This window comes from Sardina pilchardus, chromosome 9 (genome assembly GCF_963854185.1).
Source record: "Sardina pilchardus chromosome 9, fSarPil1.1, whole genome shotgun sequence".
NCBI lineage: Eukaryota > Metazoa > Chordata > Actinopteri > Clupeiformes > Clupeidae > Sardina > Sardina pilchardus.
Genome location: NC_085002.1, coordinates 10491284 through 10509653, shown reverse-complemented (window position 1 = coordinate 10509653; position 18370 = coordinate 10491284). Strand labels below are relative to the sequence as shown.

Sequence of the window (18370 nt, the reverse complement as noted above, 5' to 3'; positions counted from 1 at the left end):
TATGCCATATTGTTTCATAAAGTCATAGACTTCCTTCTCTGAGATATTGGTTTCTTTCTGTAGTTGTGGGATGATATGGGCTCTCTGTTAATAGCTACAGTATCAACAGGCAGAGCAGTCTCTATTTTTGTTAACATTCTGGTTCCAAAAGCTGCATCCATGCACAGTGAACTCAGGATGGCAGGAGGAATTAACTGTGTGTTGCTGAAGTGGGTAGTACAACAACAATTCTGTTTTAAAAAAATTATAATAATAAAAAACTTGAAAATAAAATGCAAATATACCTTTTGCTTTGAATACAGGTATTGATTATTTGCAAGGTAGCTGGTTAGTACCAAGCCAAGTTGTTAGCCTTCCCTAAATCAACCTTCTGGCTATAACTACTCCTGATAGCATAATATCCTATCCTCAATTAGTAAAGAAGAGCTGTGTGAATGCTCTGGTAGTGAGTTAGTGGCTCTTCTCTTGGCTATTATTGGCTACATTGTATTATTCTTGGCTGAAGCAAACAAGATTTGACTGTTTTCACAAAATTGACAGCAATATAAGCTAATTTTGAAGTAGATGCATATTTGAGTGGCACAGAAGAAAACAAAAACTGCCATGAATATCTATAAATACATTTACAGACGGCTGTTTACACAGATGAAAAGAGATTATCGAGCTACTATAGCTGATTTAGTGAAGTTTCCCCAGTCATATATTGAATTTATGACATGTCAAATCTAAGATCTGTTAAAGCAGAGCAATGCTATTCCTTTTCTTTGAAAGTAATTTTGATGCTATTCCTTGATGCTATAATGACTACATATGGAGAAAAGTCTTTGACATTGTGCCTGCATGGGACGCGCTTGATGTACTATGCATGTTGATAGAATCATAACCCATTTAGTTGATTTATTGACTAGCTGGGAACCCCCCATAGCACAAAATGGCATTGAATATTGACGCCAAGGGGCATAAATGTAAATTCCTCCATGGAGTTCCTTTAAGATAATGGCCTGAATATTGTTTATGCCCCCACACCCCCACCTCTCCATGCCCACCCACAACTGTGAGTGTGTCTGTGGTTTTTTTTTTCTGTGTTTGTATGCACGCATTCTGTACATGTGTGTGTGTGTGTGTGTGTGTGTGTGTGTGTGTGTGTGTGTGTGTGTGTGTGTGTGTCTGTATTGGCACCCTAGTATCTGGGCATATGGCTGCCGTTTCTCCCTCTATGTCTCTTCTCCCTCCATCCAGACACGCTCTCATCCAGCGGGTCCAACTGCATCACTGTCAGTCGTGTCGTGGCAGAGCCCGGCACGGGAGTCAGGCGACGCGGAAACGCTTCGACTGGCAGCATGCGACTCCAATGCACTGATCACATGGGCACGAGAGCTTCAGTGTGAGTCAGAATACACTGAAGTGTTACAACTGTCAGCGTGCGGATCAAATATGCTCATCACTCAGGCATGTGTCAGCACAGTGGCACACAGATCTGGCTCCTCTCCTCTTTTACTCATAGTCTGCTCAACTGTTCAACTGAAAAAGTGTGCCTGCCTTGCATTATTACAGTAAAGGAGTCATGGAATGCAAAACCAAGTTTACCTTGTCACAGTTAAATAACTACAGCTTGTGGGTAAAAGGGACATACAGAGAACCTCCAAACCCCATTGACGGCAATTTCCAATGCAAATCTCAAAACGTGAAACTCTGATTTTCATTAGAAAATGAGGAAAACGCATTCCTTTAGGTTTGATTACATTGCAGTACACTAAGAATAGTTTTCTAAGCAAAGTTTGAGAGGAGATGACTGATAGCAATGGACTCACCCCTCTCCCACCTTCTAGGAGACTTACACTTCTTCCACATCCATGCGTCAGAATTGCCCCCGTGGGCCTGCTCATGCCCCCAGCCTGCCTCACTGCTTCCCCAGCGCCACCTGCATCCCCGATGCTGCCAGCCCTGGAGACGGTCCCCTCAGCCTGCATTGAGGCTAGGCCTGCTAATGTTGCTAACTCTGTTGGCTAGGCGGCTGGTAGCCAGCCCCTTCCCCCGTGCTACCATCTGCATATCAGCGACTGTGCCCAGAGATTTCATGTATTGGTGACTCTATTGTTAGATTCGTCGCTCTTCCTGGTGCTGTTACGTACAGTACGGCCTCTCTGGTGGTAAGGTCCAAAGCTTCATTGAGCTCATTCCACTCCTGAACTAACTGAATGCCGCCCCTCTGTTCACACACTCCTTGCTCAAGCTGGTACACGTGACGTCATGTCAACCGAGTCAATGAGGAATTTGAATGGGTTCAAAACTTTTCTATGGCAACTGAACAAGGCTATGTCAACCATTTTGACTCTTTTTGGTCTGTTTAAATCCAATGGTGTCCACACACTAACAGAAAGGGTACCAGACAGTTGATTTCTAACCTCATCCAGTTCATGACCTTCAGCCACCTTAGACTAACAGTAAGCCATAGTACCCCAAGCCCACCTGGGTATGAACTCAGTGTGTCATAATTATTTGATATTGAAGATTTGGTTGACTCATATCTAAACCTAGCTTTACAGTACGTAAGTAGTTAGTGTTCAATGCTTTGTAATGCAGTTGAGACTCTAATATCAGTGGAAACATCTTTGAAAAATTGCGTCATCTCTTTTGTGTGTCTGGTCTTGAACACAGATTTAACTGTAGTCTGTCAGCATACAGAGTAGATTGGGCGCGAATGATGGAGGACATCAATTGAGAGATAGAGAGAGAGAGATGCACAGAATGACTTGACAAAGAGAGCGAGAAAATGGACAAAGAAATAGAGGATGGAGAGAAAGAAAAGAGCAGCAAAAGATAAAGGTTAGACAGACTGACAGACCGAGAGTGAGAATATAAAAGAAAGGAGAGGGGTTGAGTGATGTGAAATGAAATGCAGGCTTATCTTGAGTTATCACTGGGAGAAGTGCATTATGATTAACTGTGCCGTTAATTAACAGAGCCAAATGGAGAGGCTCCAGTGCAGTCACTGGCTCATACTGTGTGTGTGTGTGCGTGTGTCTATACGTGTGTGTGTGTGTGTGTGTGTGTGTGTGTGTGTGAGCTTCAGGTTCTTCATCTCACATGCAGACAAATTCTTCCTGGCCTGACTCTATAGAGCCAATGGTTATTGCTACAGCTAGTAATCTAGTCGCACTAATACAGCTAATAGTCTATTTAGTACTACCATTACTGCTAATAATACTTCATAATGCTACTAATTATTGTGCCTAGCAAAGAGAACGGGCAGCCCACCCAGGTCTACAGGGTATATTTGTGGATGTCCTCCTTGTGTGTGTGTGTGTGTGTGTGTGTGTGTGTTTAGGTATGGGTGTGTATGGGTGTGTGTATATGATGTGAATGCGTGTTTATGATGCTTGTGTGTGTGTGTGTGCGTGTGGTGGTTAGGTGTCCATTAGTGGAAGAGTGAATGTGATAATGTTTGTAATATTCTGATGTGTTGACACAGCAGCACCCTTTCCACAGCAGCAATTCTATTCCATCCCTGAAAGATGGTCTTTACAAAATAAATAAATAATACAAAACAAAAACAAAACAAAAATGTCTTGCCTGTTGTCACCATGTTTCCCTGAGGAGCCATCAAGATGATAGAGAGATCGGGAGAGAGGGAAGGAGAGAGTGAGAGAATGAGAAAAGGGAGTGAGAGAATATGAACAAGGGATGTAGAGTAATGGAAAGAAGGCAGGAAGGATGAGAAATAGAGCAAAACCGAGACAGAATAGAGAAAGAGAGTGATAGAGCGAGGGAGTGAGATAGATAGAGAGACGAAAAGAGATAGAGGGAGAAAAGGAGAAACCAGCTGCATCTGTTGGGCAGCAAGGATGTGAACAAGAACTGTGGGGAATAATCTGCCCTTTGTCATTTTCTCCTGGTCTTGTCAGGGCAGTTTTTATAGTCGCTATGCTGTGCTGCGCTCTCTCTCTCTCTCTCTCTGTCTCTCTCTCTCGCTCCCAGCAAATCCCTGGCGGGGCTCAGGCCCCATGTGCAGCATGTTAAATATATACTGTATGTGAGCGTGTGTGTGTATGTGTGTGAGAGAGTGAAAGAGTGTGTGTGTGTATGTGCTGGAAGAGACCCACAACTGCACATTATACCGCTATGATCTGCTCATGTTAAACAGGGCAGAAGTGTGTTGGGAATTATATTTTAACCGAGGAGAGGACGGGACATGCGTTTGAATGTGTGGTGCGGAGGGAGCTTTTCACAGGTTTCACAAGTTGTTTGTGTGTGTGTGTGTGTGTGTGTGTGTGTGTGTGTGTGTGTGTGTGTATGTGCCTGGGGCCTGTACTACGAAGCGGGGTTACTGGCTTAGCTGGGTAACTTCGAGAGTTAGTTGATCACGTGTGGCGTAACTTCCCGGTTAACCCGTACTACGAAAGGTGGATAGGTTTTAACCTAGGTATGCTGCCATGGCAATTTACGCTGCATCTCAAACCTGCTCCGAGCAGGTTATGATCTTGGTTAACCCGAGGTTTGCGGTTAACCACACCCCATAATGTCGACGTAGGCTACTTGGAAGATACATTATTGGAGCGCAAATTGTAAGCGCCTCTCTTCGCAAGGCGAGAGTTTTTTAAGACCGCCAGAAACTTTCTCCATATATTCTCTATGAAAGATAGCCTATACATTCTCAGCCGAGGAAATTCGTTGCATTTGTCAGCTGATCGAGGCAAAGTGGAGGCTATAAGCATTGGCAATATAACATATTTTCATAATTAAGAAATATTAATGCAAGCTATAGGCCTATAAACCTTCTGAATGTTCTTGAATTTCATTTTCACCTGCTGCCAGCGGCACTGCCGTTGCATCTAAAATGTTCACAGGATAGGCATACACTAAATCAGTCAATGGGGCTAAACATTCAATTATCCTTTATTCATATTTATTAATATACATATGAATTGTGTTGCATCTGTAGGACTCTTATGAACTCAAAATGTATTTATTTCAACACATTTCAGACATTCCGCAAGCTATTAATCCTCCGTAACACATAGGCTATTTAAGGAACATGAAATAAAACTTTACTTTCATATATCCGATCTGCAATAGCCTACGTTGCCAACAGCCTTGTCTTGCTTTGTTTGCTGCCGACGTATTTGATGTATCGTAAAGTGGGTTTTAATTCCTCGCAACTTTTTTATAATCATTGCTCATTCCTTATGCGTAAAATAGCGTGATCGCGTCATCATTAAAAGTGGTAATTTGCGCTGCAACCCGCCCATTTTATGTGAACGCGCACCAACTCCGATGAGGTTAACCCCAGTTCAACAAATCAACTTCTTACTCAGCGTCGTAGTACCGATTAGCACCAATGAAGATAACCAGGTTTTGTCAACCCCGGTTTAGCAAAGTAACCCTGGGTTACATCTGGGTAGGTTGAGCTCCCTTCGTAGTACAGGCCCCTGGTCTGTCTGTCTGCTGACACATCTAACCAGAGGATAGAGAGCCCTCTATCAACATCTTGTCAGAGTTGTTGCCCTTGGATGTTCACTGCAGTTTCCCCAAAGTGTTTATCTTTCTGTCTACCCTTTTCTCCTCGCACTAACACACTCTCTCTCTCCCTCTCCTTCCCCTGCTCCTTCACTCTCACTCTCTCTCCATTCCCCAATTCCCTCTCTCCCTCTACTCCTGGAAGGAGTCAGTGGGTCCTCATTAAGGCTAATGGTCCATCTGTCCATTTTTCCACTGGAAGCCAAACTCCCATAATCTCCATTGACATCATTTCAAAGGGACCTGCCAGAGAGGCAGCGAGTGTAGCGAGCCGGCCTGCCACTCCAGGCTATTTCTGGGCAGGGGAGGGGGGAACGGGAGCATACTACACTTGAGAAGTGATTGTGTGTGTGTGCGTGTGTGTGTGTGTGTGCGTGCATGCGCAGGCTTATGTGCATCGGAAGAGGGTTTAGCCAAGGTGGGGTCAGGAGCCACTTGTATTTTTTCAAGCACTACCCCCCGAGATAAATTTCTCCTTTGGGGTTGAACGGACGGCGACTTGGGGAAATTTCTGTGCAGGGAGGGGGGTAATGGGGGGATGGTGTAGTGGGGTGCAGCCAAGGTGGGGTCAAGAGCTTCTTCTATTTCTTGAAGCCATCTCATCTCTGCCAAGTAAAAAAAAAAAACTTTGGCAGTGGTCGGTATGGCCAGCGTGATGGCTCATCTACGTGCCAGTCTTCCGAGGGGAGTTGGCACTGGGCGCACTAACCGGGCATCTGTGCGTGCAAAGCGCTCCAGTCACTGATCTGGCCAATCAGCATGCACGAACTGGCCCTGGCTGTGGAGGAATCCAAATTAGGCTCTGAGAACAGCTCCTTCGTCCCCTTCCGCCTCTTCCTTGCCCTTCCCTTCACAGCCAGGCTAAAGAAGGTTAGCTTCAGCTAGTTGGCATTAGCTATTTTGCTAATAGACGGAAACACACACCTGAAGTGCTGAGGTGCTCACTGACTTGATGAGGGCTTTTGATTACCCTGACTAAGTTGTTTAATAGCTGAGACATTGGTCTAATCACATTAAGGCATCAAGGTTCGTCGGTGGGATTAATCTATTTCATGAATTATTTTGCTGCTGAAAAGTTAATTTACAACAGGCTTGCCTTCAGTCCTGTACCAATGGGGCCAGTCAGCACTGGGTTTTGATGTTGACACATTTTCCATTAAAGAGACACCATGGAAGAATAGCAATGCCCTTTGGCATCAACATTCAATGTCTTTTGGTGCTAAGATGGTACCAATAAGTCCTAAACTGACTTAAAGGGTCATGATCCTACTCAATCAACATTTCATAGAGCAAGAGCAAGCTCTCCATCCATGCACTGGCATTGTCAGAGACTGCATTCTCCATATCATAAGTCGGTGTAGCATCAGAGTGGTTTGACACCATTATTTTAAGGTAAAATTACTGCATTTAATTGCTTTAAAGTCCCTGTAAAAACAAAACAAAACAAAACAAACAAAAAAAGGAAAACGGAACACTGGAAATTATGATGCCCTGTTTAATGGTCTAAAGGGCCGATCACACCAAGAATGATAACTATGATGATAGCGGTAAAAACGTATCTCCCTAACTAATATCACAATGTCCACCATAAAATCTATAACGATGACAACATGAAGGATAATATCATTGGGGTCCACTTTGAGAGCTATTTTGAGAACGATAGAAGGCTGACAGCCAATAAGACTCCATCCAATTTTAGATAACACATACATCAACACAAGGAGAGACTTTTATTGTTGACGTTAATGTGTGGACGCTCATATCGTTACAGACTTACTGTTATCCTTAGTTATCCTAACTCCACAATTCATTTAGACACAGTCTTTACATTGCAACGTTGCATTGTTTTCAGGAGTTGCTTTCTAACCTGTACCAGGTGTTTCCCATTTTGGTTTACAGTGACTTTAAGCTGACTGGTTCTGATTAACCTGACTTTCGCCAGATCCTGTAGTTCGCTGTCTGCTTCACACAAGGATCTGGGACTTCTCGATAGGAGATGTATTTCTGAAGGCGGGTCCTTGTAAAACATCCTCGCATGTGATTCGATAAACCACTTGCCTGTTATCTTGAATGACGTGCTAGGCTTCTTCAAGCTCTTGCCAAACCCGGTCGGAAGAAGAGTAAAAACATCCTTGCCACCAATAAATGTCTTCAAAACTATTCTCTGTTAATCTTTTAAAGAATGAATACTCGATAGATTCGACAAAACGGTTGAAATAGCAGAATCAATGTCAGCACAAGACTCCTCGCTGCGTGCCGCCATTGTTATTTGAATCAAACACTCGCTTCGGCGCTCCTGATTGGTTGCTTATTTTTTTATCACTGGCCCAGGGGTTTGGATTGCCCTCGCGTCCAGACCCTTGTGTGGAGCTCAGCCTCTGGTGGAGCATGGCGGAACTACAAGGGTCTGGCGAGAGTCAGGCTAGGTTCTGATACCTTTTGTCCCAAAAACTGGGCACCATGAAGCCTTTTTGTTCTTCTTGGGTTAACATATGGTCAGCCTTCTTAGGTAACATAGTACCAGCCTTAAAATAAACAAGAGTAGTTCATTTCTCCCTCCAGGTCTCTGTAAAACCTCCACATTCCCACCCTTGTTTCCTCTCTCTCTATCCTCTGCCTTAGAGAATGCCTCAGCTCGCAGGACTTCAGATGCAGCTTTTCAAAGGTGGGCCCTGTGATTCTAATCTTACACACTCTGTCAAATTCAGCAAAATCCTCCACAAGGCTCAGGGCCTCTAGCCGCCCATTCTGTGTGCACATACAAAACAAAACTTGTGTTGGAACAGTCCTAGTTTTGTAGGTGAAAGATAATAGTTAAAAAAAAAAAAAAAAAAAACTGAGTCACACAGTATTCCAGTGAGTCAAAACTCTTTGCCATAGTAGCATTGAAGGGAAAGGTGTTGTTGTATTGGATGTTAGTTGTGTTCAAATATCAACCCAATCTCAGAATAGCTTCAGCTGCTCTGTGAGGAGATGAGCTGCTGTGTCCATATTAAAACATGCTGTTTACAATTCCCCTGGCTGGGAGTCAAGCCCTCACCGGTGTATCGTCTTCCTGAATAGGGGGGAAACCCCAGTGTGCTGATTCAGCCACAGTGGTTTTGCAATATAATATTGTAATTACGGCATGAAATCACATGAAATCACCACTGACACACTGTATCAAAATGAACTGGGAATGAACATGGGCTTTTTCACACTGTGAAATATTTTGTTAGGCTACGCTAGATTTCAAATGGTGCTTCAAATATAAATACATACTGTAGTGTTAACATTTGTATGTGTTTATAAAAGATTTTGGTGAAGGAAATGAATTATTATGAGCTTGTCTCACAATCTCAGTCTGTGTTAAATGGACTGTGCCCTCCCTTGCGTTTCTGACAGCACCTGCTCTGAGCTGTCCTTTCCGAACCTATTAATTTCCACATGTAGCGTAGCCACGAGCTGCACCATCACAGCACGGCTTAATCTCTTAAGCAGACCATCGGTCTAACTGCTGTTATCCCAGACCCCTGCCTCTGCAGTGGTAAAGCCTTCTCTTCTCCCACCGCCCATTCAGCTGTTATTGCGTTATTGTACACGCTTGACACCTTTATACTCTGTACGGTAGATGATTCTAGAAAGGATATGGGCAGTGTCACATCTGTTTATTCTTCACAGCGTTCATACAATGTTTCCTAGATGTGGGAGAAACTTCACGAGACATGTAGAGAAAGAAACATTGCCACAATGTAATACTTCTTGAATTTCCCCTTGGGGATCAATAAAGTATCTATCTATCTATCTATCTATCTATCTATCTATCTCAGAGAAACATTGCAGCTAGCATGTAGCTGGGAGACACCATGGTTCACTAGTTCTGGACGTCATAAAGTTTGGTCAGTCAGAGATTGAAGAACATCTGACAAACAAGTTTGAACATCAACTGTCACACAGACACAGAATGAACCTGAATTTCCAGGACAAGCTTATTACATCATGGTTAGTCTACTCCATAGACAACCCACGCACCGCGGTCTGTAGGCAGCCTGATAACATATTCCTCATTAAATTCATTTCACAATAAATGTCACTGAAAAGCAATGCTGTGCTTTCAACAGGCTTCTTCCTGTCAAAGTAAGCAGTCCTTGGCCAAGATCAGACACAACACGGGCCAGACTATGCCAGCAGTCAAAAGTCTGATGTTGGAGACCAGGCTGTGTTGTGTCTGGATTTAAGATTGCTGTCAGCTCCACAAGTCTGCCATGGCCCCTAACAACATGGACCATGTAAATGTGGAGAACACTTAGAAGCAGTCCTTCTCTCTCACCAATGTCATCAGACTACTCACACACTCTCTTTCTTCACATTTACACTTCAGAAAACAGGTTGAGGGACAAACACTTTTACATTTAAAAATGTGTTTGTATGGCCCAAGTATTATATCTAAAAATATTTTAAAATAGTGTACCATTATTAGCCTATACAAATTGTATCTCTCAACTTAAATCCAATTTGGAGATGGTCTTCCACATGTCCTACAGCAAATATTGAGAGAAAAGACTGATTTGGTCCAAAGTAACCTCTGTGTGCATGTAAGATGGATTGTAAAGAAGCCATATCCAAAGGGCAAAGTATTGATTGCCATTGACTGATCAATGGCTGTGACAGAGAAACAGTTAATGCAGCAATACAGGGGATTAAAGATGGATTGTGTGCAGTGTCATGGGTTGCTGGTGGCCCTAGGCTATGGCTTTCACAAACACACTTGTCAGCCTAACAGCAATTCTTGCTCGTTGCCTATCACGCACGCACGCACGCGCGCGCGCACACACACACACACACACACACACACACACACACACACACACACACACACACACACACACACACGCACACACACACGGAGCACTGGAACAGGTAATAGCAGAGATGTCTCATTCAACCAATGGACCAGAATTCTCTGCAGGAGTGTTGGGCAGGCACACTCCTCTCCTCTCTGTTATGACTGTCCGTTTGGGGGTAATACGGCAAACACATCCATTGTATCAGACCCGCAGGCACTTACACCGTTTGCCGTCCACGTCAGCATAAAGCCTGGGAATCAAAACGGCGCAGTGTCTCCCCTTCTCCCCCCGCTTGCCTCCGCTGCGTCCCAACCCTTCTCTCTTTTTTCCTCCAAAGACCCCCTCCCTTTCTCTCTGACAAACGATCCTTAAAAAAATAGCCGCGACAGTGGTGGTGGTCTGTTTCAGCTCTCTCCGACTTTCTCCCTGGGAACGAATTGTCTGTGGTGTAAACTGCTAGGTTCGTCGCATTTGAGCAAACGTTTGGTTGCTTTCGAAAATTGCATCGGTTGCAAGTGAATGATAATGGCAAATTTAACGTGACCACACAGGCGCGTCTTGGAGTCATACCATACCACCGAAGCCACGCGCAGTCCAGTGCATCTCTTTTCGCAACATTATTAACTGAAGCGTGGAGATAACCGATTTCACCTACTGGAGCTCTGTTTTCTGTGAAGCGCGGAACTTGGATTATGTACACCGAGAAGAAACCCTGTGCACATCCACCTTGTAGCCTGTGCGAAGAATAGGAGAGTATCTTAATATTGTGGTACCTCTTTTAGATAAAAGTAGCCTGCCACTGTTTTTGGTGGGTGTCTGTGCCATTCACGGGAAGAGGGGGATTTTGGACCGCGCACGTCGCCTTGTTTTACCTTTTTTGCAATTCTTCTCTCTTGTGTGGATCTTTAACTCGCATCGTAACAAATGTGCATCTGAGACACTTAAGCTTAGTCCGTCATAGTGCAGGATACAGCCGCGTGGTACTGGTTCGTAAACACGACCGTTTCCTCTAAATGCTACTTTGTGCTTTCAGTAATTTTTGTATAGAAACAGAAGTTATCGGTGAAGCGAGGAGGCTTATCTAAAGTTAAGGCACTGGGAAGGTATCTGGAAATTCGCTGTTGTCAAAAGGATTGACTGATTCACTTGACAGGTGTTTCAGACTACAGGGACTCTGCTAACATTGTCACCAGAATAGCCCATAGCCTGACAAGCCATTGTCAGTGCTGTTTTCCCAAATAGCCTACGGTTTCTGAAGTGATTAACTGTTGCCAATATACGTTTATTCGGGGTTTCTATTTAAATGTTTTAAACTGTTGTGTATGGCAGTGCGTCAACTGTCTTCAGACTTTAACTGACCACTAAAAGACGCGCGTGAAAGGGCGTGAACTTGCTTGTCTGGTAGTTTGCATCCCAAAGGCTCGAACATTCCCCTTCTTCAGTACACCCGCGTTCACGCAGTCGGATCGACGGCAGCCATGGACCTGAAGGCAGATTCGGAGGAGATGGACTGCGAGCAACCACCTCCCATTGAAGTTTTCGCCAGCAGGTCCACGCTGCATGGCATCTCGCACATGTTTACATACGAGCGAATCTGCATTAAGCGCTGTTTGTGGATCCTCTTCTTCATGGGCTCCGTCAGTGTGCTACTGATGGTGTGCATCGACAGAGTACAGTTCTACTTCGAGTACCCACATATTACTAAACTGGACGAAGTCACCGCACCGCTGATGATTTTCCCCGCCATCACCTTCTGCAACCTCAATTCCTTTCGATTCACCCGCGTGACACGGAACGACCTGTACCACGCAGGGGAGCTGCTTGCACTTCTCAACGGAAGGTGAGCGACAATTGTGTGTGTATTAGAACCATACTGTAGGTTGGTCTAGTGCCTGTCCTGTGTTGTGCCTACCCTGAAGCACCCTGTCCACACACACACACACACACACACCATTATTTTGACAGTACACTGAATATAATATAATACATTATTATGTCAGACAGATTCCAGAGAGATTCCAGTTCCAGTATTCAACTCAGTTCAGTTCCAAAACAGTGTGAAAACAAGTTGCCTCTTGTGCTCTAGCCATATCATTTTGACTGTTTCTAAGCTGTATAATAGCCTCAGGTAACACTCTGACCTACAGGGCAATATGAATATACATTTCTAATGGCTAAAAATAATTGTATTAATTTGTGAGTCCCAGGCTGTGATTGACGGGAGGTTAATGGTGAGCCTCTGCCATCTGGCTTATTGGTTACAGGCTTTAGAAGTCACACCTAGAGAGGAGCACATATGTGTCACTGATTGAAACTATCCTCCTCCATCTGCCACTGGGACAGTAGTTGTCATTTTCTGCCTCGAAGTGTGTGTGTGTGTGTGTGTGTGTGTGTGTGTGTGTGTGTGTGTGTTTGTGTGTGTGTCTGTGTGTGTCTGTGTGTGTGTGTGTGTGTGTGTGTGTGTGTGTTTGTGTGTGTGTGTGTGTGTGTGACAGCGGGCTGGCTCCTAACCCAAGCTGTCTCGCTGGCAGGGCATCACCGCCTCTTTTCCACCTGAAAAAGACTCAGTTTACCAGAGGCAGACACAACAAACATCAAGACAGATTTGTTTCATTACATGTAAGCGTGCAAATGATTCAGGGCATTTGTGGCTATGTTCATCTCATTTCACAAAGCGCCGCGTGGTCAGGTGTCTATAACTCTTCACTGACTGTTGGCCTAACTCCTGATGAATTAGTGGGCATGGCTGCTTTTGATTTTTCCTGTACGTCTCAAGGCAGTAGATCTCACTCCTTCGCCTGTCCTCACCCCTAGACCCTTTCAATCCTCAATGTTCCTAGAGCGTTTCTTGTTTAAACCTTCAAAATCAATGCAGATAAGATGTAATGAAAACGTATCGGATTTCAGTGTACTGCTCAACAAAATGTCAACTCTTAAAACTGTTTTTATTTTAACCTCTGCAAGGAGGTTATGTTTTTCATCGGGGTCTGTTTGTTTGTTTGTATGTCTGTCTGTCTGTCTGTCTGTTTGTTTGTTTGTCTGTTCGCAAGATAACTCAAAAAGTTATGGATGGATTTCGATAACATTTTCAGGAAAGGTTTGAAATGATCCACAGAAGAAACGATTAGATTTTGGGAGTTCCGTATCACTGTCTTGAATCCAGGAGGCGGTTATGTTTTTGCCTGGCGGAGGTCTGCGCTCTCTGCTTTTTTTTTCATTCTTATTTTTCCCTGAGTTACCATTAGCTCAATTCTAGTTATTTTGTGCCACCAGAAATTCCTTAGAAACACACTTTGTTTATGTGGTTGACAGGGTCCATATTGCAACATCCCCATCTACTGTATGTCTACTCTAAACACACTTGTTGAATCTTGTTCACAACAAAATTGTATCCTTGTATCCTTGAATGTTAGTGTAGTTGAAATGTTCTGAATCAAATGTGTTCAGCCAATCAGTTGTGGAACTGATGACTTAAGCCAGTTGCACACAGCAGGGACAGGAAGGAGACGTGCGTTCTCCAAGGCTGTCCATGTAAAACCCAAATGCTGCGTTCCAGATAACTTGTAAATTATTAACTGGAAATTTCTGTTCCCTTCCAAACATTATCCATAATTTTCTGACCTTGTACCAGAAAAAGTGCAATGGAATGCTTGTCAAAGGCAAATTGTTTGAAGTAGGTTCTGTAATACCAGCTTTGTGGAGGACTTAGTGCTGTGTTTGATATTGAGATCAAATAATCTGAGTGCACAGAGAATAATATGACGGTTTCAATACCACAAAAAGATGATAAAACATCTAAAACAATATGGTAGCACTGATAACACAAATGGATCTATTTTCAGATGTAAAGTTCATTGAACAACGCTCTTCTCAATGCAAAATATTCTTTTTTACCCTGCTGGATATGATTTCAGGTGGAGGTCGTTTGTACATTTATCCATGTTCTCAAAGTTGCTTCTGAGCTTTTTGATGGTTTGTCCCTACAGTATGTTTGATTCTCGACAGTTGCAGTGAGTGGTAGACTATGGGAAAGTGAGTGGAGTCTAGTTTCTAGTTTGATTTGAATACAGGAAACATCTGGAATATATCAGGACACTTTTGAGTAATAACAAAGGCCCCTCAGTTCCTGCAAGGAATTTCTTTCTTTTCTACATTTTCTTGGAAGTCAGACAAATAGTCAGTTAGACACATTTCCATACAGACGGAGGCAGGACTCCTTCAGTTCTGTCTCTTTCTGATGGTTTTGTTTTAAGCTTAATTCAGCCATTAGCTCTAGTAAGCCTGCTCAGCTCTGTCAGTCTAAGTCTTTGACAGCACAGTTCTCAGCATGGGATAGGAAGCACACTTTGTGCTGATTTAATTTGGCTCAGTGTCCTTTCATTCTCTGTCCAGTGGCAGTTCTCTGCATGCTGTGGAGACTTACCCGGCCCTGGTACAAATAGACAACATTTTGGTGGTGGTGACACCAAGCTAGCGATGGCTGAATTAATTTGAGAAAGTAGGATGGCAACTATACTGTATAACTGAAAATAAAATTCCAAAATATGAAGGTTTCAGGGTATTATTCAAATGCTTAGGAAATGTACAGCTGCAGCCTTGAACATATTTACACAGGATGTTGAAGAAAGCCCAGTCAATTCTGGTTCATCCTGGCTACCCCTTGTAGGAGTCGTGTCTGTCAGGCAACAGATACAATTGTCTACATGCCGGTAAAACAGATTCAAAAACTCATTTATCCCAGCTGCTGTTGGCCTTTAAAAAACATAAAGTGTGACAGGGGTGAGGGTTAGCAGTCGCCTGACTGCTCTTGTTCTTTTTGTTTTGCTGATATTGGAATGGATAGTGCTGGATGTATAACAAATAGCCTCGGGTGGTAATAATGATGTCACTCATCCTTGATACATCGTGAAATGCTGATTTCATTTCATATTAATTATGATATGGATGTTAATGTGCAGAGTGTGAGCTGACTTAAATGTCAGATCTTTCTACTCTCCAGTATCTTCCTTAAAGGTGCAGTCAGCGATTTCACAGGACGTGGCATTTGTTAATGTTTATGTTTAGATTTAGATTTATTAGGAGATATTTTTGTCCGAAACAATGTACATTATATTTTAACCAAGGACCTGTAGTGCAAAAACTCAGGATTCCTTCAGTCAGCAGTCAGTCAGAATTTTCAGAGAGCTCTTTTTTTTGTACCGGAGACCTACAGTACCTCGTGTGGCTAACAAAAACAGTCTGATGATACAAAAAATCACACATATTACACCTCTCAGTCCAACATACATCTTCATTTGTGGTATTCCAATCACTCAATGACCACATCACTGAAACCCTCATCATTGAAAACAAAGCTGTACCACTTAACAACCTACATCTGTTGCTATGAACAGTGATTGGCTGCAAGGCTGCCAGTCAGCATAAAGCTCACTTAATTATTCATGGGTTCCAGATAAGCATGAGGGTGTGGCATCTTCTAAAATTGGCCATTTTATTCCCCGGCCTAATTATAGGGTCGTAAATGGTTGTGTAAAATAGCATCTCAGTTATTTTTTTGACAGAACAAACTCTGTCGACCTTAGAGGCAAGGCAAAATACTCTGCTCATCCATTCTATATGCCATCTGTAAAGTAACACAATTTAGGCATTCCACCTTTCATCAATTGTCAAAGTACTGGATAGTGGATACCCATATGGGCCTGGGGTACCATATTCTGCTACCCATTCTGGGGTACCAAACTCTGCTCTCGCAACTTGTAGCAGCACATGTCGAGTTGGGCAAACTGTGATTTTTGGCTTTCAGTAGGCTGCAGAAGATTTGATAACCTGTTCGAGGGCAGTCACCCATTCTGACGCTATCTGTAGTCCAGATATCGTTTGGTTCTGTGTGCCTGTGTTGGCTATGATACTGTGTGGCTAATCGAGCACATAACGAAGAGGTCAACCCACAGACCAGGTAAATAGCAGGACAAATAGCAGGGGCATCATGCAAAGTCTCTTCATGGACACTATCTTGCATCCTCAAAGCAATAGCATGAAGGGAGGGATGTTTTTTTAGGCACCTAGATTTGGAATCATCCTAAAATCCATCTTCATGGTTTTTAGCCATGTAAAGGTCAAATAGACACGACTGTCTTTCCCATTAGTCATCCAAGCGAAATAATTCTTCGTATTTCTGTGGCTCAGGTCTGAGATCCTGTGACAATGATAAGGTAAATGGTTGTGGACTGCATTTATATTGCACTCTCATACTCTTTTGTGCACTGAAAGCACTTAAGCACAAAGTAAGGACTAACATTCAGTAATTCACACATTCATTCACTGATAACAGGAGTGGTTGGATTTCGGTGTTTTGCTCAAGGACACTTTTGACAGGGTCAAGGTCAAGAGGAGTTGGCCTCAAAACAACAACATTCTAGTTGCTGAACGACTCCTATCTCTTGAGCCACAATTTAACATGCTAGCATGTTTTTATTAGGCCATCACTGCTGTTGTTGGGGCTTACAAGGTTTTTGAACACTTTTGAGAAGTCAGTTCTCTAGTCTGAGACCTTTCGCTGGTTCTTTTGAGGTGGAAGTGCTCAGTGTGAGCAATGAGTAATTGTAACAGAACTACCATGTCTCTTGTTTCTGAAGTAATGAAAAACAAATCAAATAAGCTATCTTCTCTCACGAGGGTGTGGGTGAAATGAAACAGGCTTTTATAGATTGTTGTTTAGACTTTAATGACACTTTATTGGTGTTAAGACTTTAATGATTTTGTATTTTACATGGTTCAACTACCTCTAAATATGACATCAATTTAAACCTAATCATAAACCACATTATATGTCAAAACCGCTGAATTATTGAAATGAATTACCTAATTTCAATGTCAAAAGTAACCCTTCGGCCATAAATGTAGTGGAAATAAGACATACATTATAAATAGTAGGTCTGCACAGACACATAGTAGTATGAGACACTGTCATGGTGGGGGAGATACTTTGGGGAAGGATATGTAATCCTGAATAGGATATCAGAGACACATAGCTACGTAAAATGCATATCAGCTGAATATTTGAATAGTCTTTGATGTACCCGTCTGTACACTGGTAAGCAGTGCAGAGATATTAAACCATGGCAGGGGCAAGAGCTTGAAACAGGGACCAACTGATGGCGGTGGGGTGGTGGTGGTGGAGACTTCGAGGTCGACTTACTGAAAGTAGAAGGAGGTAAGGTATAGACACAAAGGTTTTCATGAAGCGCATGTACTTCCTTAGTAGTAGGCTAATTGAATGAACGGAAGGTGTAGGCAATGCGACTGAATCTGACTATGATGGATGACGTGGTGAGTATACTTGCTAGTAATGTTTCTCCTGAGCTGTGATTGGTTAGCAAGTTATTAACGGAATGTGACCACAAATCTTCCCTGTAGAACTTTGCTAAAGCTACTATTTCTGAACCGTGTTTTTCGTTTAAGGACACAATGAACAGGCTTGGACTGCAGGCAGGCCACACATATGGAGACATTTGCAGGCTATTGCAATTTGTGCAAAAAGCAATTTGGCGTTTTCCTGAAACATTCAAAGCCCTACCTTTTTAAAAAATTGTTGTCTGGATGTCAGCATATGTTGCCTAAAACTTGTATCATTCAATGGAAATTGTATTTTTTCCAAATGTGCCAGCTGTATGCATTAATGCACCCCCATATCATCATAGATGTTTGATATCAAATTGTGTGCTAAAAAATGTTGGGTGGACCTTCTCCTCTTTAGCCTGGAGGATGTGGAGTCCATGACTTCCAAACAGAACTTGATTGGTTCTAACCACAGGGTAGTCCACGTAGTCACGTAGTCCATCTTAATTGAGCTTTGGCCCAGTTAAGACAGCGGCATTTCTTCATAGACAATTGTTATTGGAAGCTTTCTTGATCCCGTGCAGTGATTTCTCTGGACCGTTTTACGGAAGGTAAAAGTGTCTGTAAATTTCACTGACATACTCCGTTATGTTTGTTGACATGGCGCGTCCGGACGGGACTACATTACC

The 18370-nt window shown here is 43.1% G+C and overlaps 1 protein-coding gene across 1 annotated transcript in view; it reads left to right on the top strand.

Annotated features, from left to right (window-relative positions):
* Positions 1–10730: 10730 nt before the first annotated feature.
* Positions 10731–18370, top strand: part of asic1b (acid-sensing (proton-gated) ion channel 1b) — a 187149-nt gene continuing 179509 nt past the window's right edge. Inside the window, exon 1 of the mRNA XM_062545691.1 lies at positions 10731–12183. Coding sequence (XP_062401675.1) covers positions 11822–12183 — 362 coding nt within the window. The 5' untranslated portion in view covers positions 10731–11821. The remainder of the gene's footprint in view (positions 12184–18370) is intronic.